General features: G+C 41.6%; 2 protein-coding genes across 8 annotated transcripts in view; both read left to right on the top strand.

Annotated features, from left to right (window-relative positions):
* Nucleotides 1–14,604, top strand: part of erfl1 (Ets2 repressor factor like 1) — a 120,642-nt gene extending 106,038 nt beyond the window's left edge. For all 3 annotated transcript variants that reach the window (XM_088999464.1, XM_088999465.1, XM_088999466.1), the window contains 5 exons: nucleotides 126–199; nucleotides 2,118–2,352; nucleotides 4,257–4,437; nucleotides 8,941–9,070; nucleotides 11,994–14,604. In XM_088999464.1, coding sequence (XP_088855590.1) covers nucleotides 139–199; nucleotides 2,118–2,352; nucleotides 4,257–4,437; nucleotides 8,941–9,070; nucleotides 11,994–12,697 — 1,311 coding nt within the window. In that variant the 5' untranslated portion in view covers nucleotides 126–138 and the 3' untranslated portion in view covers nucleotides 12,698–14,604. The remainder of the gene's footprint in view (nucleotides 1–125; nucleotides 200–2,117; nucleotides 2,353–4,256; nucleotides 4,438–8,940; nucleotides 9,071–11,993) is intronic.
* A 926-nt stretch (nucleotides 14,605–15,530) lies between these two features.
* Nucleotides 15,531–20,383, top strand: part of arhgef1 (Rho guanine nucleotide exchange factor 1) — a 48,853-nt gene continuing 44,000 nt past the window's right edge. For 4 of the 5 annotated variants that reach the window (XM_088998985.1, XM_088998986.1, XM_088998983.1 and 1 more), the window contains exon 1: nucleotides 15,531–15,640. In XM_088998985.1, the coding sequence (XP_088855111.1) occupies nucleotides 15,563–15,640 (78 nt within the window). In that variant the 5' untranslated portion in view covers nucleotides 15,531–15,562. The remainder of the gene's footprint in view (nucleotides 15,641–20,383) is intronic. The other variant, XM_088998982.1, reaches the window with a different exon arrangement.

The following is a 20,383-nucleotide window of genomic DNA, read 5'->3' as shown; positions in this document are numbered from 1 at the left end:
CCTAGCTTCAGCTGTTGTTAAAGTGCTATATAAACTAACACAGCGCATTGTTTTTTTTTTTTTTTATTCTCAATACCCTCGCCCACCTTCAAATAAAATGAATAATTTTCATGTTTGTTTGTCAGGTGTTGCACAGGCATGGACTGTAACTGCGTCAGTGATCTCCTGCTGCCCCCGGTGCCCGCACTTTGGACGCCAGGTTGGTAAAACACAACGCATTGGTGAATCGTTGTGTGTTGCACCAAGACTACTATTTGATACTAGTTGACACATAACGCAATGGTGAATCATTGTGTGTTGCATCAAGACTACTATTTGATACTAGTTGACACATAACGCAATGGTGAATCATTGTGTGTTGCATCAAGACTACTATTTGATACTAGTTGACACATAACGCAATGGTGAATCATTGTGTGTTGCATCAAGACTACTATTTGATACTAGTTGACACATAACGCAATGGTGAATCGTTGTGTGTTGCATCAAGACTACTATTTGATACTAGTTGACACATAACGCAATGGTGAATCATTGTGTGTTGCATCAAGACTACTATTTGATACTAGTTGACACATAACGCAATGATGAATCATTGTGTGTTGCACCAAGACTACTATTTGATACGAGTTGACACATAACGCAATGATGAATCATTGTGTGTTGCACCAAGATTACTATTTGATACTAGTTGACACAAATTCCTAACAGACAAATCAGCCCATTTTCAACGGCGCTTGTGCGCCATCTTGTGCATTTTCTGGGCGCTAAATTCAAGACCAGACAGCTCGAATTGATACAGAAGGACTTCTTTAATCAATTGCAAACATTTATGCTTTCCTCTTCAGAACTATTTGAATCATATTCATAACTGGATGAGTAACATGAAAGCATCTTCTCCGAATCTGAACTCTCTGAAGCCATTGTTTTGATTCTGGAGCAAGGCAGTGAGTGACCAATAGTGACGTCACGATCAAGGGGGGCGGAACTTTCTGAATCTGCCCACTTCCGAGCTCATTTTGTGGCAGTTTTGGGACACTTTAAGTCATTTTTATTGGTGTTTTGCATTTGACAAAAAATATCATTTTGGGGTATTTTAGATGCTATAAAACGTTTTTCTGATGTCAGGAACCAAGAAAAATGGTGTCGGTTGTCCTTCAAGCATTTCACCAATCACATTTCAGCCATCATTTTTTACCGTGGTCTGACATCTCCCTGGACGCCTTCACAATCAGTTCTGCAGGCCCTGGACCATAAAAATCGACGAAACTGTTGCGTTAACCAATCAGATTTTGAGTTTGCAACTCAAGATGACTCTGGTTTATTTCAATCTATTTTGTATACAGTAAAGTCTCGTTATATCGATATTCAAGGGAGTTCGAAAAAATATCGATATAACCGGGATTATCGATATATCCGACCCTGTTTGCATGTAATTTTCTCCGTGCGTGCATAGAAATAGTATCGATATAACCGGGACTATCGATATATCCGATATCGATATAACGAGACTTTACTGTATTTGAAAACGTATCCCGTGACTGTAAACTGAACTTAAGAGTTTTGAAAGGCGCTATTAAATGAAATGTATTATTATGATTATCATTTGCTAGCTATTTGCTATCTATTAGCTATCTGGCTGACTAGCTAGTTTGTATGCCAATATTATATTCTCGTGAATTTAATGTTCGTAAGGCGAAAAGTTCGTTAGCTAAAGCGTTGGTAAATTGAGGTATCACTGTATTTGCTTTGTGGGTTCGGGTAGGGTGTTGATCCATTGCCCTCTGGTGGCATTTTATGTTGACTTTGATTGCGAGTACAAACACTTGACCTGAAGAGTCTGTTTGTGATGTGCAAACGGTGGCTTTTTAAGAATGTGTGCCGCGGCATCAATCAACTCTTTCCCAGATAGTTGTCATCGCGCACCTGAGCAATCTGCGCAGCCCACAAGGTCCGAACGTAGCTCAAGGGGGGCTCGCGTCGTTCGATTAAACATCTCATCTTTCACCTTCATCGCTCATCCAGACGCCGACCTCATCGTCCCCGGCGGGCGTGGTGGGAATTAACGACAGGTTGCTCTCGAATCACCTCCAACGCTACCCCCTTCCTCTGCGCAGGGTTCGCCTTCCCGGACTGGGCCTACAAACCCGAGTCGAGTCCTGGATCGCGTCAGATCCAATTGTGGCATTTCATCCTGGAGCTGTTGCAGAAGGAGGAGTACCAAGGGGTGATCGCCTGGCAGGGCGACTACGGCGAGTTCGTCATCAAGGACCCCGACGAAGTGGCTCGACTGTGGGGGATCAGGAAATGCAAACCGCACATGAACTACGACAAACTCAGCAGAGCATTAAGGTAGCGGATCAGGTCATCAATCCGCTAATCTGTTTCAGGTTCGGGAACTTGAAGATGAGAAGTCGCGGCTAGCAATTTTGGATTGGATGAGCTTTTATTAGACTCGCAGTGTAGAAAACGACATTTCACAGCAGCAAAGTGATGAAATGAAGAGGAAAGGAAAGGTAGAAGTAGGAAAACTAAATACAGGAGCTGCTGTAAAGGCAGCCCACTCTCGCGGCGCCATCTTGAAGTCAAAACAATAAACAAAAAACTAAATAACAAAATAATATGAATCTGAATCTATTAGCTGTCTATTAGCAAGCTAGCTTTCTATCTGAGTTACTTCCGGGTTGAGTGAAGGCCTAGCTAGCTATCTGTTAGCTATCTATTAGCTAGCTAGCTTTTTGTCGGAGTTACTTCTGGGTTGAGTGAAGGCCTAGCTAGCTATCTGTTAGCTATCTATTAGCTAGCTAGTTTTTTGTCGGAGTTACTTCCGGGTTGAGTGAGGGCCTAGCTAGCTATCTGTTAACTATTAGCTAGCTAACTTTCTATTTGAGTTACGTCCGGGTTGGTGCGTGTGGCTGCCACTGCTCACCCACAGAAAAACGTATCCTGTGACTGTAAAGTGACCTTGAGAGTTTTGAAAGGCGCTTATACATGAAATGTATTACTATGAAGCACTTTCCACACCCTCTTTGTTTTATGAAGCAGTTCTAGATGAAAGAGGAGATTATCAAAACGTCCTTTTCACCAGTGGATCAGAGCTGTCATGGTGAAATGTGCACGTCTGCTACAAGCTAAATGTTGAACGCAAACATGAACCTTTAGCATCCATTGACAAAAAGAGATTGCCTCACATCTCCTGTCCTACGTAAATCCGCTTCAATTCCAAGCCGCGACACTTCCCCCCCATTTTGGATGTCTTTTCAACGCAAAACGATGTATTCGGGTTAAAAAAAAAACATTTAGGAAATGCTTCAAATATATGTTTATGTTTATCGGCGGCCATCTTAATACTAAATTTGACAGGCAATAGCAACCAAACGGCATCAATCTGGATTTCGCTGTGAAGTTTTTGGCGACTTTTCGAACACGCCAGGAGCAACGCGTGGTTATCGTAAATGACTTGTGACCCCCGCCGCTCCCACCAAAATAAACTTCCCCACCCATTTTCTTTCCTCCCGCTTTTCATCACCCTCTTCTTAATGGGTGTTGTCGTAGGAGTCTTAATTGTTATGAATCGGCTGCGGCCGCAATTAGCCTTCTTGATTAGCCTCACTTAATTGCTCAATTACGGACCACAGCGCCATGTTGCCATGTTTTTTTGTTTTGTTTTTTTTTTGCGGGGGGGGGATACAAACGTGACGCTCGAAATGGGTTGATGAGGCGTTGAAACTTTCCACTCACTTTACGGGAATTTTCAAAACAAAAGGAGGCCCACGTACCGTTAAGTCAACAATCAAAATGGTGCTGTGTGTATCCCGAAAAATAGTTCGTATGCCAAGGTACTATTTTCATAAATTTAACGTTCGTAAACTGAAAAGTTCGTAAGCCAAGGGGTTCGTAAACTGAGGTATCACTGTAGCTAGCTAGCTAGCTATCTAACTGTGAAGTGACCTTGAGAGTTTTGAAGAGCGCTTGTAAATGAAATGTATTATTATTATCATTATTATTAATATTACTATTATTATCTATCGCTTAGCTTGCTAGCTTTCTATCTATTTGAGTTACTTCCGGGTTAAGTGCACGGTGCCGCGTGTGGCTGCCACTGCTCACCCACAGAAAAACGTACCTCTTGACTGTAAAGTGACCTTGAGAGTTTTTAAAGGCACTTATAAATACAATACATTATTATTATTATTATTATTATTATTATTGCTTCCTTGATTTGCCTGATTCGATGATCTCGGCTGTGTTTGCAGGTATTACTACAACAAGCGCATTTTGCACAAAACTAAAGGGAAGCGCTTCACGTACAAGTTCAACTTCAGCAAAGTGGTGCTGGTCAACTACCCCATTTTGGACATGGCCAACTCGCCTTTCTTTTTGGCCCAGAACCACTTCAACGGAGGCTCCGGCGGCACACCCGAATGCACACCTGAGGTACTCCCAACAGTTCACATTTTTCACGCTTTTCCATGCAATTGAAACAAAGCCGCGAAAGATCGGCGGTAGGAGACATTGTGTTTGTTTGTTTGTTTTTTTTAATCAACAAATTGATTAGATTCCAACAAAAATCAATTGCTGTCACGTGGTTTCGTCATTCCAGCTAGCAAGTCCCTGCTGGGCCTTTTTTTTTGGCTGGATAAAAATGTGATAAAAACAAATAATCAGAATCAAGCCTCGACCCAAAAGCGACCACACATTTTTTAAGTGGTTTCGCTGTTGGATAAAAAGACGATGGGGATCAAAATCATCGGATGACACGGTCGACACGAGTTGAAGTTTTCAATTGATGAACCTCAAGGGTGTCCAAATAGGAAATTCGGCAACTGTTTTTCAATCTGTTCCAGTGAACCCAAAAATCTTATTGTCAACAAAAATAACAGATAGATACATAGATGGATGGATGGATGGTTGATGGATGGATTGCCAGATAGCTATCAAGGTGGATAGATAGCCAGCTAGCTAGTGAGGTGGATAGATAGCCAGTGAGGTGGATATATATAGCCAGCTAGCCAGCGAGGTGGATAGATAGCCAGCTAGCCAGCGAGGTGGATAGATAGCCAGCTAGCCAGCGAGGCGGATAGATAGCCAGCTAGCCAGCGAGGTGGATAGATAGCCAGCTAGCCAGCGAGGCGGATAGATAGCCAGCTAGCTAGCGAGGCGGATAGATAGCCAGCTAGCTAGCGAGGTGGATAGGTAGCCAGCTAGCTAGCAAGGTGGATAGGTAGCCAGCTAGCTAGCGAGGTGGATAGATAGCCAGCTAGCTAGCCAGGTGGATAGATAGCCAGCTAGCTATCAAGGTGGATAGATAGCCAGCTAGCCAGTGAGATGGATAGATAGCCAGCTAGCTATCAAGGTGGATAGATAGCCAGCTAGCTAGCGATGTGGATAGATAGCCAGCTAGCTAGCGAGGTGGATAGATAGCCAGCTAGCCAGTGAGGTGGATAGATATTCAGCTAGCTAGTGAGGTGGATAGATAGCCAGCTAGCCAGTGAGATGGATAGATATTCAGCTAGCCAGTGAGGTGGATAGATATTCAGCTAGCCAGTGAGGTGGATAGATAGCCAGCTAGCTAGCAATGTGGTTAGATAGCCAGCTAGCTAGCAAGGTGGATAGGTAGCCAGCTAGCTAGCAAGGTGGATAGATAGCCAGCTAGCTAGCGAGGTGGATAGATAGCCAGCTAGCCAGTGAGGTGGATAGATAGCCAGATAGCTAGCCGGATGGATGGATGGATGGGTGGATGGATAGTCACCTAGCTAGCAAGATAGCAAGATGGCCACCTAGCTAGCAAGATATAGATTGCCACCTAGCTAGCAAGATAGATGGATGGCCGGCACCTAGCCAGCAATATAGCTAGACAGACAGACTGACTGACAGATAGACAGATATGATTTTTGGGGGCACAGTATAGAATTTGTGGGTTTTTTTTGCATGTGTGTGTGTGTGTGTGTGTGTGTGTGTGCGCACGCTTGGTTTATGCGTACGGGAAAGTTTCTGTGAGAACTGTAAAAAGTACAGTCTCGTCTTCGTTATGCTTAAGGTCACACAAAGACAGCTTTAGGTCGTCCTTAACCCCCCCACCTTCCCCCAAACCCCCTTCGGGTTCCCCCAAAGACGACATGATCCCCTCTTCTCTCTCATCCGCCGTCTTTGGCGCGTCATCGATCTGAAATGAAAGCGTGGCCGTGTCAGATCAGATCAATGGCGCGCCTCGTTAAGCAAACGCGGATCTGCCGGCTCGGGGACGACGGTCTCGCCTTTCAAATTCGGGGGTGACACGGGATATTGATCCGGTGAGATTGGGGACAAAAATCCCCTCCACCCCCACTTTGTCACGCCCGTTCCCCGGATTCATCTCTTCCATTTGTTTCAGCTCGTCTCCTTGTCCCCGACGTATTCGACGGCCCGCGTCCCGAGCTAGTGACACCCCCGTCAGATCTGGCGTATCCGCGTCCTTGCCACCCTCCAAGGGTGAAGCAGTCTTATTCCAAAGAATCGGAGAGAATGACATTGTTATTGATGTCCGAAAGCATTGACCATTTCATTGTTGTTGCAAAAGTCAACACACCCCTGCTCAAATGCTTTTGTGTGATATTTAGTTTTAAAAAAAAGACATAGAGGAATGTTCTAATGTGGCCTGTAATCAGATCAAGTCTTAAAAATAAACTGTGATATTGTGGTTGCAAAAGTGTGCACACCCTATTATGAGTGAAGGTGTCCAGTAAGAACCAATGACATTCAAACGCATGTTGAATGGCAGTTAGCACACAATTGCCATCTTTATAATAATAATAATAAAAATAATAATAATACGGTTCATTTCTAAGCACCTTTCAAAACTCTCAAGGACATTAAAAGTTTGAAAATCATTTGTGGTGCATAGCAAAAGTCTACACACCCCTGCTCAAATGCTTTTGTGTAATATTTATTTTTTTAAAAAGACATCGAGGAATGTTCTAATGTGGCCTGTAACCCGGACAACTCAAAACAAATCAAATCAAGTCTTAAAAATAAACTGTGATATTGTGGTTGCAAAAGTGTGCACACCCTATTATGAGTGAAGGTGTCCAGTAAGAACCAATGACATTCAAACGCATGTTGAATGGCAGTTAGCACACAATTGCCATCTTTATAATAATAATAATAATAATAATAATAATAATAATAATAATAATAATAATAATAATATGTTTCATTTCTAAGCACCTTTCAAAACTCTCAAGGACATTAAAAGTTTGAAAATCATTTGTGGTGCATAGCAAAAGTCTACACACCCCTGCTCAAATGCTTTTGTGTAATATTTATTTTTTTAAAAAGACATCGAGGAATGTTCTAATGTGGCCTGTAACCCGGACAACTCAAAACAAATCAAATCAAGTCTTAAAAATAAACTGTGATATTGTGGTTGCAAAAGTGTGCACACCCTATTATGAGTGAAGGTGTCCAGTAAGAACCAATGACATTCAAACGCATGTTGAATGGCAGTTAGCACACAATTGCCATCTTTATAATAATAATAATAATAATAATAATAATAATAATAATAATAATAATAATAATAATAATATGTTTCATTTCTAAGCACCTTTCAAAACTCTCAAGGACATTAAAAGTTTGAAAATCATTTGTGGTGCATAGCAAAAGTCTACACACCCCTGCTCAAATGCTTTTGTGTAATATTTATTTTTTTAAAAAGACATCGAGGAATGTTCTAATGTGGCCTGTAACCCGGACAACTCAAAACAAATCAAATCAAGTCTTAAAAATAAACTGTGATATTGTGGTTGCAAAAGTGTGCACACCCTATTATGAGTGAAGGTGTCCAGTAAGAACCAATGACATTCAAACGCATGTTGAATGGCAGTTAGCACACAATTGCCATCTTTATAATAATAATAAAAATAATAATAATACGTTTCATTTCTAAGCACCTTTCAAAACTCTCAAGGACATTAAAATTTTGAAAATCATTTGTGGTGCATAGCAAAAGTCTACACTCCCCTGCTCAAATGCTTTTGTGTACTATTTATTTTTAAAAAAAGACATCGAGGAATGTTCTAATGTGGCCTGTAACCCAGACAACTCAAAAGAAATCAGATCAAGTCTTAAAAATAAACTGTGATATTGTGGTTGCAAAAGTGTGCACACCCTATTATGAGTGAAGGTGTCCAGTAAGAACCAATGACATTCAAACGCATGTTGAATGGCAGTTAGCACACAATTGCCATCTTTATAATAATAATAATAATAATAATAATAATAATAATAATAATAATATGTTTGATTTCTAAGCACCTTTCAAAACTCTCAAGGACTTTAAAAGTTTGAAAATCATTTGCGGTGCATAGCAAAAGTCTACACACCCCTGCTCAAATGCTTTTGTGTGATATTTATTTAAAGAAAAAGATGCAGATTGATTTTGTAATGTGGCCTCTAACCCGGACAATTCTAATGAAATCAAATCAAGTCTTAAGTAAAAAATAAAACTGTGATGTTGTGGTTGCATAAGTGTGCACACCCTATGATGAGTGAAGGTGTTCACTTAGAACCAATGACTGGCTTTCTCGGAAAAGCCGAAAATGTGTTTTTTTTTCTCGTCAATTTAGTTGTCAGAGTTGTAGTTCACGTTCATGGTGTGAAATGTTTTGAAATTATTCATATTTGCCTCATTTTTTTATTTTTGCCTCCAAAAAATAAGGCATTTGACCGTTTGCTTTCCTCACATAGAATTCGGATGTTGTTCAAGCAATATTCAGACTGACAACTCGGTCAAAATTTATCCTACTCCCAACTTTTCAGATGTCTGGATATCCCAACATTTCAGCTTTTTTAAAATAATAATAATAATAATAATAATAATAATAATAATAATAATAATAATACATTTCTTTCCTTGAGGCTAACGTTCTCATTCCATTGTGTCTTTTTCTCACTGTGTAGGCTATCCAATCGCTGTTCCCTCGCTTGCCAGACGCGGGCCGAGGGTCCTCCCTGTTTGACCGAGGCAGTGCGGCGCCGGGGCCGGAGGCAGACAAGCTGCGACTGGACGCCTTTCCGTTCCTCGGTTCAGGTGAGAACGGCACGGGCGGCGGGATACTTTCATCGTCAGGGAGCTCAATTGTGGTTCAAGGAAACAAGAGCCAGGAAAGGAAGGAAGGAAGGAAGGATGGATGGATGGATGGATGGATGGATGGATGGATGGATGGATGGATGGATGGATGGATGGATGGATGGATGGAGTCAAATAAGGAAGCAATGAAGAAAGGAAGGAAGGAAGGAAGGGAGGGAGGGGGGAGGAAGGAAGTACGGAAGGAAGGAAGGAAGAGAGGGAGGAATGAAGGAAGGAAGGAAGGATGGGTGGATGGATGGATGGATGGATGGAGTCAAATAAGGAAGCAATGAAGGAAGGAAGGAAGGAAGGAAGGAAGGGAGGAAGGAAGGAAGGAAGGAAGGAAGGAAGGAAGGAAGGAAGGATGGATGGAGTCAAATAAGGAAGCAAGGAAGGAAGGGAGGGAGGGAGGAAGGAAGGAAGGAAGGAAGGAAGGAAGGAAGGAAGGAAGGAAGGAAGGATGGATGGATGGATGGATGGATGGAGTCAAATAAGGAAGGAAGGAAGGGAGGGAAGGGAGGGAGGAAGGAAGGAAGGAAGGAAGGAAGGAAGGAAGGAAGGAAGGAAGGATGGATGGATGGATGGAGTCAAATAAGGAAGGAAGGAAGGGAGGGAGGGAGGGAGGAAGGAAGGAAGGAAGGAAGGAAGGATGGATGGATGGATGGATGGATGGATGGAGTCAAATAAGGAAGGAAGGAAGGGAGGGAGGAAGGAAGGAAGGAAGGAAGGAAGGAAGGAAGGAAGGAAGGAAGGAAGGAAGGAAGGAAGGAATGAAGGAAGGAAGGAAGGAAGGAAGGATGGATGGATGGATGGAGTCAAATAAGGAAGCAATGAAGGAAGCAAGCAAGGAAGGAATGAAGGAACAAAGAAAGGAAGGACAGAAGGAAGAGGAAGGTCACTCCACTGTGTGTGATCAACACTGCTTCATGGCCTACACACACACACACACACACACACACACACACACACACACAATGCATAAAGTGAGAGAGCAAGGTAGCGTGTAAACATGCACCAACTCGTCCCTCCCTCCTCCTCCTCCTCCTCTTCTTCTTCTTCTTCTTCTTCTTCTTCTTGTTGATCTTCCACAGTTTGTCCTGAGGTGTTATTTCCTTCACCCTCCCATGCGATCCCGGGCGTCCTAATCCCTTCCCAAGCAGGAAGGCCCTAATTGAGGGTGCAGGCTTGAGTTTGTGGCCTGTGGGCGCCCATTACTGTGTTTTCATAAGCAAGCGAGAGAGAGAGAGAGAGAGAGAGAGAGAGAGAGAGAGAGAGAGAGAGAGAGAGAGAGAGAGAGAGAGAGAGAGAGAGAGAGAGAGAGAGAGAGAGAGAGAGAGAGAGAGGCCCGTCTGACTGATTCAATATTCATGTGGCTGCCAGCTACACACGCACACACTTTGAGCGCTGTCAAATTAGGCCCGCATAGTAAATAACGTGGCAGGTTGGGCAGATTGAGAGGAAACCGAGGGGCGGGCGGGGGTGGGGGGGTGGGGGGGTGATAGAAAGGCGGCAGCGAACGAGTTGCGAAGGAAGTCAGCTACGCTAGGAGGTGAACATGCTTTTGTTTGTTGGTCCCATGCAGCACTCCCACTCAGCTAAACAACAGCATCTTTTTCTTGTTAAAAGAGGATTTTTGTCGGGCGGGGGGGAAAGATTATTTGATATGAAAATGACTTTTTTTTTCCCAAAGAATTACACATAAGTCTTCTTGTGCCGGTCCCAAGCCCGGATAAATACAGAGGGTTGTGTCAGGGAGGGCATCCGACGTAAAAGCTTGGCCAAAACAAACATGCGGATCAAACGTCTAAAGATGGACGACACTGATTCGCTGTGGCGACCCCGTCAAGGGAAAAGCCGAAAGGAAAAGAAGAAGAAGACACAAATTTATGATTATGTTGTTTAAATAGGCCATTTAAAGGACAACCGACGTCTCCGGACAAGTTGTGTCCATAGTTTGTAAAATGGCTTCAAATGACTTCTACTGGGCGTATTTTAATAAGACTCCACCACATATAGCTATATTTTACCTTTTAAGACACACGCTGAATATTCCGGAAGTCTTGTTTTTGAGTTGGTGACGAGTCTGTAAGTGACGTCACTAAAGGACCGCCTCCTCACCGTAAAAAAGACGCATTGTAGCGGCCCTTCCATCACGTCAATGTATTTTGCTGTACTTGTTTGGTCTGGGGACCTCGTGTTGCACCCAAAAGCCGCCAGAAGAGTGCGACCAAGCTCCATGTAAGGAATTTATCAGCCTGTGGAAACGGGCTGATTAATTCCTTACACGGAGCTTGGTTGCCATTTTCTGCCTCTTTTTGGGTGAGACATTTCCCCCCAATGTTGCCTCAAAATGGCACGGAATAAATTCTTTAATCGATTGCAAACATGTATGCTTTCCTCTTCAGAACTATTTGGGTGCCGATAAAGCGCTGGTCATGGCCTTAGGCAATTTTTTATAATTTTCCACAAGGGGTCAGCATTTTTCCTTTTTTCCATGCTTTGTTCCAGCTTCAGCTGTTGTTAAAGCACTATATAAATCAATATCTATGTATTGTATTTTGTTCAGCCGCCCCCATTTCAAGCTCATATAACTCCAGACCCATAAAATTTAGGAATTAACACTTTTTTTTATATGATGAAAAAAGAGAGTCTAAGGTTTCATACTCCGCGGTTATTTTTATATTTACATCGTCCTAAAACTCAATATTGTACAGGTCCTAAAATTCAAGTGACAATGATAAAAACCCTGGCACTGGATCGGACACATTTTTGCACACAGTTTGGCAGTGAATGAGTTAAAAAATCACCTATGATGATGTCTGAACATTATTCCATGTTGTTGTTTTTTAACACTTTGCCCTCCATTTTGTATATGTGCACTTAGGTGGCCCCTGCTACACTAAACCGCCATCGCTGCTCGGCGCGTACCCCCGCAGCCCACCGTTCGACTACCCATGGGGCTTTAACCCCTACCTCCCGGGGGCCTTCTCCCTCAACAATTGTCCCAAACTGCCCCCCGGCTCCCTCTACCCCTCCCAGTTCTACCCCGGCCCCCTACCTAGCGGCCTCTCACAGCTACCCCACCCCTTCTCCACCCTGCTGCCGCCGGGCGAGACGACCACAGGTGTGGGTGGCATCAACGTGGCGGCGATATCAGCGGGAAGCCGAGCGGGCCCTCCCCTTTACCAGGGGGGGCTGTCAGTAGGCCGCGCCGAGCTGGGCAGCCCTCTATTGGGCGGGGAGCGAGCCCAAGCCACGCCCACAAGCCTCGGCACCGGACGCCAGAGCCCCACGGAGAGGCGGGGCAGTATTAAGCGGGACGCCGAGTCAGATTCGGATCTGGAAATCACCGACCTGAGTGACTGCAGCTCGGACAATGAGCAGGATTTTGCCGCGGCGAAAGACGGCGCCGCGGCGGGGGCTAAGAAGTCAGAGGTGGGGGCAGCGGTGGGCTTACCCTTGCCGCCCATCTCCTCTTTGCCACCCCCCTTGTCTGCTCACCCTCTCAAGGGCCTGATGCCCCTCACGCCGCCACCGCTGCATGAGCGTCACAGGGAGAGAGAGACCCTCAAAATGATCCACAGCTAATACTACTTCTTCTTCTTCTGTCTGTTATTCGGTTCCTCTGCTTTTTTTTTGTTCCCTTTTTTTGTGTCTAGGTCTTCAACAACATCAAATGTTTCGTCAAAACTTTTCACACCGTAACATTTACTTCCCGCGGCCATTTTAATCTTCAAATCTACACGATTAGAAAGCCTCCACTTCTTGTTTTCGAAACGTTCAGTCACGGGCCAATACTGCCACCTGGTGGAGAATTTGGTGTGTGTCTCGTTAAATGACTGGATACCTTTTTTGTGTGCTCGTGCTTGAAATCTTGTTTTACGATCATCATTTTACGCCATTTAAACTTGAAAACGATTTTGTTTTCGAGTTTAATTTTAATTCTTTTTTTTGTGTTGTGGGGAAACGCCAATTTTTTTTGGTGAGGTCTTAAAGGACAACCTAACTGACATCAGAAAATCGTTTTATAGCATCTAAAACGCGCAGGATGATATTTTTAGTCAAATGCAAAACACCAATAAAAATGACTTAAAGTGTCCGAAAACTACTTAAAATTGAACCCGGAAGTGGCCAGTTTTAGAAGGTCCCGCCCCCTTTTCGTGACGTCACTCTAGGTTCGCCATCAACACGGATCAACACAAAGTTTTCAGACCAAACAAAGTACCGCGAAATGCATTATGTGTCCTTTCTCGGTCAGGGGCGTTCCTTCCGTAACGTGACGTCAGGAATCGTCACCAACTCAAAAACATGACTTCCTGAATATTCAGTGCGAGTCTTAAAAGGTGAAATATAGCTATTTGCGGTGGAATCTTTGTAAAATACGCTCAGTAGAAGTCATTTGAAGCGATTTTTATGGACACAACTAGTCCGGAGGCGTCGGTTGTCCTTTAAATTTGTATTCAATTTAATGTGCGCCATGTTTGGAATGCTTCGATTTGTTTGTGCCTTCATTTATTACATTGACTTTAATTTGAAATCGCTTTTTTGTATTTAAGTGTGTCAGAATTTATTTGGGTAGATTTTTTTTTTAATCACAATTCAAATGCTGTGAAAATACTTAAATTTCTTTGTAATTTATTTATGTGTTGATTGTTTCCTAATTAATTTGAATTACATTGAATTCAAAGCACATTTCCGGGAGAATCAAAAATGCTAAAAATATCTCGTTTATTTTGTTAATTTTAGAGCCACTTAACTTAACATTTTTCATTTTGGAAATTTATTTATTTATTTATCTATTTATTTATTTGTTTATTTATTTGTTTATTTATTGAACTTCAATATAATTTCAACCAAATTTCAAATGACGTCTTTTTTTGCCTCAAATTGTGTTATTACAGCTACAGTAATTCATTTATCTTCTTGCACATTTTGGGAGATGAAAAAAGGGAAGAAAAGATCACATTTTTAAATTTGTACAAATATGTGTGTATGCGCGTAGGTTTGTGTATATATTTTAATATGTTGTATATTTAATGACGGACGCCTATGATGAGAGCTAGCTGTATCGTGGTGATTTTATTTCATATTTAATTCAATATTTCGGGGGGGGGGATAAAATTATAAGCTTAAGTGTATCCAAAGTTTCAATAATTCATCAGCAGATGTTTTTCTATGATGAGCTTAACGGGATCTTGTCAGAGTTTTTAATTGTGCCCGATGGTCTATTTTATGTATTGAATCTTTTTTTTATGTCCATCCTTCAAATCCTTGCTTGTAGATTTATTTTTATATTAGCATCCATCCACTGTAACAGACTTTTTTTCTTTGCTTAAATTAAAATTAAATTTAATTGCATTCCCTGAAGAGAAACAAATGAGCCACAATATACCCTGTACTGTAAATTTCCAACTGTGACACATCAGCAGCTGTAAATAATGTTTTACGTGTGTGCGTGTGTATGCATCTCAAATGCTGTTTTACTGTAAAGAGGTCACATGGGAAGGTAAAAAAGATAAATATCTTGAAAAGCAATAAACTTAATTATTTGGGATATTGGATGTTAGTTGGCACTTTCTTGGTTTGATTTCTGCTGCTGGCCAAAGCGATTGATGTATTTTTAAAAAATACTGCATAATTTTAAACATTTACCAAACATAGTTGATGATATGTGATGAGTAAAAAGATAAATTAAATGTATTATTATTATTATTATTATTATTATTATTATTATTATTATTATTATTATTATTATTATTATTATACAGTACGTAAACTGTATAATACGTATATTTTTGTGACCATGTCGTCATTGATACACCAGTGGGCGCCAGAAGCCCTCAAAAGAAAACCTTTGAAAGTGCGGTTCGTTTTGATGTCTTTGCCTAAAAATAAATCTATTTAATAGCGTAATTAGTAGGCGTTCCCGTGCCAAAAGATGGCATAACGGGCGTGATTACTAAAAATAATAGTGTTTTTAACGGTCAAACAGAGACATAAATGTCATTTTAGAGTGGGACATTTATCCTAGGCCTAAATTAATTTTAGGGGGGAACGTTGTTAACTGGATGAGACACTTTGATTGAAACAATTACCAATTTGCAAGCGAAAAAAGAAAATACTGGATTTTGTTTGTCGTGCACACCGTAATATTTTGCAGTTTAAAGGGTAACGTTAAAAAAATAAGTGCAGTCAGTCTATTTTTTTAACGTGAACAAGTAAAGCACTAGGGGACGATTTAACGTGTAACACAATGCAAAAGGACTCTTTCCAGCGACTCTTTTGAAAATAAAGCTTTTATGTCAAAATCATTGCAGTAATCATTGGGTACTAAATGTTACAATGTTGACATTTAAATAAAATATATTGACATTTTAGTGAGCACTTCCGCGTACTGTTTTCCCCTCCTCCTCTCCAACCCCCTCCCCACCTTTGCTCACTTCACTTCGTTTGATGACACAACGAAACTTTTTCCCCCCGACACGAAACACGGTTCGGGAGCCCGGACGGACGGTTTCTCCCTCTTTACGGGTGAGTAACGCGTTTAAATATTACCACCGGTGAGTTGCTTGTGCTCCATTTTAAAAACCGATGACTGCGAAGGTGTTTTCAGTTTGGGTTTTTTTGTTTTGTTTTGTGTTTCTGACGCTAACAAATCCCCCAGCAGGGTAACGCTGCCCCGAAAAGAGGCTGCCGTCGGACTCTACTTTCTGCCGTTGTGTTATAAATGTAACAATAAATACACACCAGTGCGTTTTTATTACGTTTTATCAAGGCAGTGACCACGAAATGTTGTGATTGGCAACCGTGAGAATCAGTACGAGGCCGCTTTTGTGTGTTCTTGTCAAGTTGGTTGTTCAGATCAAACGAGGTGTTGCGTTGTCGCGTCATAAAAATAATCCGATTTCGCAGAGTTGGTGGAATTGATCGAGGGACACCTTGAGAAATTCTTCTTTTTTTTTTTTTTGATTGAGTCTTTGTGTTGTTAATGTCCCGTGACAAGCCAACAGTAGGCCTGCCCCACAGCTGCTATCACAAAAGGTGCAAAACCTGAAACCCGAGGGCCATACGTGGACCGGCGAAAGCATTTTGCGTGGCCCGCAAAGATCGTTTTAGGATGAAAAGGATTGGTCAAGGTGTGGTGCTGACGGGAAGTAGTTGGTCCACCCAATGCGTAACCCGTTGGACTTTTCTTCAAAACAGTTATCAAACTGTAATCCGTTAATCACAATGCGGTATTCAGTTTGTGTCTACTTTATGATGATGATCTTTTGAAGTTTGAAATTGTTCATTTTTTTTAATCATCATAACCCGAAATTTGACAAAAGAGATGCACGGACCTTTATATACCCACGGTGTGTCTACTTTGTGAGTAAACTTTGAAAACAATTGTTAGATCATAAATTATGACAGTCGAGCTAGCTATCAAACTACCCATTTGCTATCTGTTAGTTATCTATCAGCTTGCTATTAGCAGTCTAGCTGGCTGACTACCTATCTAGCTAGCTAGCTATTCGCGGTTCCTGCTGGCTGGCTAGCTATTTAGCTAGCTATCTACTGTGTTAGCTATCTATTAGCTAGATAGCTTCCCATCTATTTGAGTTACTTCCAGGTTGAGTGAACGCTGGCGTGTGTGGCTGCCGCTGCTCAACCGCAGAAAAATTTATCCTGTAACTCTCACGGTCACTGTAAAGTGACCGTGAGAGTTTTGAAAGGTGCTTATAAATGAAATGTATTATTATTTAAGAATAATTTTAATATTATTTAACTAACATAACACAATTATATTATTTGTCTAACGATTATCAATAAATGTGATAAATAATTTCCATAAGTAAAAAAATAAAATATAAAAATATAGATAAAAAATGTCTGCATACTTATTCATTAACATAATCATCATCATCATACATTTGATTTCTGTGGGTGAGCAGTGGCAGCCACACCCACTAGCGTTCACTCAACCCCGAAGTAACTTAAATAGACCGAAAGCTAGCTAGCTAGCGAATAGATAGCAAATAAATAGTTAATAGATAGCCAGATAGCCAACAGCTGGCCAGCTAGACAGCTTACAACCAGCCAGCTAGACAGCTAATGGCTAGGCAGCTAGCTAATGCATAGCTAATAAATGGCTAATAGATAGCCAGATAGCCAAATACATGATGAAATATATTCAATTTGTTTTGTAAAATAAATAAAATAGTTTAAACTTTTTTATCATGCTGTCTTCAATGCAATTCTTAACAAAAAAAAACTTCAAGGGAACTTTTAAAGCAGGGGTGTCAAAGTCATTTTTTGCCGCGGGCCACATTGTAGTTATGGTTTCCTCTCGAGGGCCGTTATGAATTTGGGGAACCAATTAGAATGTTTAAATCCCTTCAAATATTACATATAGAGCACACAGCAAATTAATGAATAACTCGTTTTCAAATCTGAAGTCAAGAATAATGACTTTTATTGTGGATGACATCCAAAAATATGAAATTTTGGCTCAGATTTTAGCAATCATCATGGAATTTAACAAGTTTGATTTGCTTTCGCGGGCCGAAAAAAAATGATGTGGCGGGCCGGATTTGGCCCGCGGGCCTTGACTTTGACACCTGTGTTTTAAAGGAACAGTGAAAAACTTTGAACGGGCAAATTCTCATGCTGTGCAACAAACATTTGCTCGTCGTTTACGTACCAAACCAAGAACAAAATGGCTGCCCTGCATCGCCTCGTTAAAGATTCAGACGAGATCAATAATGAGTGTCTGCATAGTATTGATTGCTTCTTTTTTTTCTCGCTTGTGTGTGTATGTGTGTGTGTTTGTATCCTCTCAGGAAACAGCAGTGAACGCATAATTTGCTTCAATCAGCACACATAGTCAGTTAATCGTTGCGCATTTTGGTGGTTGTTGCTTGCCTGTGATGTCGCTGCAGCTGATGGTGACCCTACCCAACTTCCTGTCAGAGCGTAAAGGTGGAGGAAGGGGGCTGTTGGTAGGCACCGCCCACCGACTGAACAAGTGCGGGCTTGTGTGTGTAGCCCAAAAGGGCCAGCTTTTCTTCCTTTTAAAGGAAGGTTGCATGTTTCGTCGCACTTCTACGTCTTCATCTTTTCCTTTGGAAAATGACTTTTCACAGTGTTTGAAATAACGTCTGCCCGGAGGCCCCGGGGCGTATAACTTTTACATTGGGCGTACAACTTACAAAACGTCTCGGCCCAGGTGGCCGACAACTTCTTCAAGAGAAAAAAACCAAAACGATTATTTTCAAATCAAACGTTTGTTTTATTCAATAATGCAAAAGCTACAAGCAAACGGCTACAAGCCACATGGACTCCTCTTTCTAAACTTTCAAAACTTTCAAGTACACTTTTCAGTCACGGCATAGTCCAAAGCACGAAATAGGCTTCTTGATAATAATACATGTAATTTCTAAGCGCCTTTCAAAACTCTCAAGGACACTGTACAGTCACTGGATTTTTTTTTTTTTGCAGGTGAGCAGCTTGAGGGTTTTCAAAGCCACTTAGAAAGAGGAGTCCACGTGGCTTTGAGCAGACAACAAAACGCAAACATTGCATTGTGCACCATGATGACAGATAGACAGATAGCAAATAGATAACAAATGGATAGATGGCCAGCTACATAGCTAGCTAGCTAGACAGATAGCAAATAGATGGCAAACGGATAAATATCCAGCTACATAGCTAGGTGGGTAGACAGATAGCAAATAGATAACAAATGGATAGATGGCCAGCTACATAGCTAGCTAGCTAGACAGATAGCAAATAGATAGCAAACGGATAAATATCCAGCTACATAGCTAGGTGGGTAGACAGATAGCAAATAGATAACAAATGGATAGATGGCCAGCTACATAGCTAGCTAGCTAGACAGATAGCAAATAGATAGCTTTGCTATCTGTCTAGCTAGCTGGGTGTATAGCTGGCTATTTATTAGCTACATAGCTAGTTATCTAACTGTCTATCTGGCTATCTATTAGCTAGCTAGCATTATATCTATTTGATTTACTTACAGGATGTGTGAACGCTGGCGCACGTGGCTGCCGCTGATCACCCATGGAAAAAAAAAAACGATCCTGTGACTGTAAAGTGACCTTGAGAGTTTTGAAAGGCGCTTAGAAATCAAATGTAATATGATGGGTAACTTTTTTTCCCAGGCAAGACTTTGACTTTCTTGATTGTGAGAGAGTATTTTTGAATTGGATTGTAGCTAGCTGATAATGCAAATTTCCCCCTTGCGGGACTAATCTATTAGCTATCTAGATAGCTAGCTATCCTGCTATTTGAGTCAGGAAACATATTAGCTATCGAGCTATCTATTAGCTATCTAGCTGGCTATCTATTAGCTAGCTTTCTATCTATTTGAGTTATTCCGGGTTGAGTGAACACTGGCGCTTGTGGCTGCCGCTGCTCACCCACAGAAAGACGGATCCAGTAACTGTAAAATGACCTTGAGAGTTTTGAAAGGCACTTAGAAATCAAATTAATTATTATGAAGTGTACGATACTCATCTTTTATTTTTTACATATTTAAAAGGGGGCGTTTACCTGTTTCGACATCAACGGCCACCTAGGTCACTATCATCCAATCAAAATTGCTCTTTGAAAATCAACAGCCATCTTAGGTCAGTATCATCCAATCAAAATTACGCTTTCAGCCAACTACCGCCCAAACAGGAAATTAACATTGAAAAAAGCGAAAATATGTATTTAGTTTTATCGGCGAGCCAGATTCAATCATCAAATAGAGCCATATATGGTTCGTGAGCCATAGGGTCCCCACCCCTGTTCTAAAATAATACAAACATATTCAAGCACACAGAGTATATGGAGAGACACATCGTTCGTACAAAATATATTGTACAAACACTGACTGTGATCCTTTGTTTTGTTTGCAGTAGGGGGTGTCCAAGTCGGGTCTTTGAGAACCACAATCCAGCCGCTATTTGGCGCCTCCCTTTTCCAACACACCTGATCATTTCAATCTGGGGGTATTTCAAATGGGAATAATAGTAGTTCTTGAGGACCGGATCTGGGGGTAGCCCCCCGTGTACATGGGTGGTGGGTGAAAATTAGCTTGTTGTTGTTGTTGTTGTTTTTGGACCACTTATATCCAAATTGATCAGTCTGCACCAACAACTTCTTCAAGGTCATCCGCGTTGCATTCATAGTGAGGATCCTCACATTTCCGTATCACTCAACTCGCTGGAAAAGCAAGAAAATGGAAAGAGTTATACCCCGTCTGTCGGGGAGAGTTTTGTGGCGGCC

Source organism: Hippocampus bargibanti, linkage group LG06 (genome assembly GCF_051943395.1).
Source record: "Hippocampus bargibanti isolate YZ-2025 linkage group LG06, ASM5194339v1, whole genome shotgun sequence".
NCBI lineage: Eukaryota > Metazoa > Chordata > Actinopteri > Syngnathiformes > Syngnathidae > Hippocampus > Hippocampus bargibanti.
Note: the sequence above shows the minus strand (reverse complement) of the source record. Positions and strands in the feature narration are given on the sequence as shown.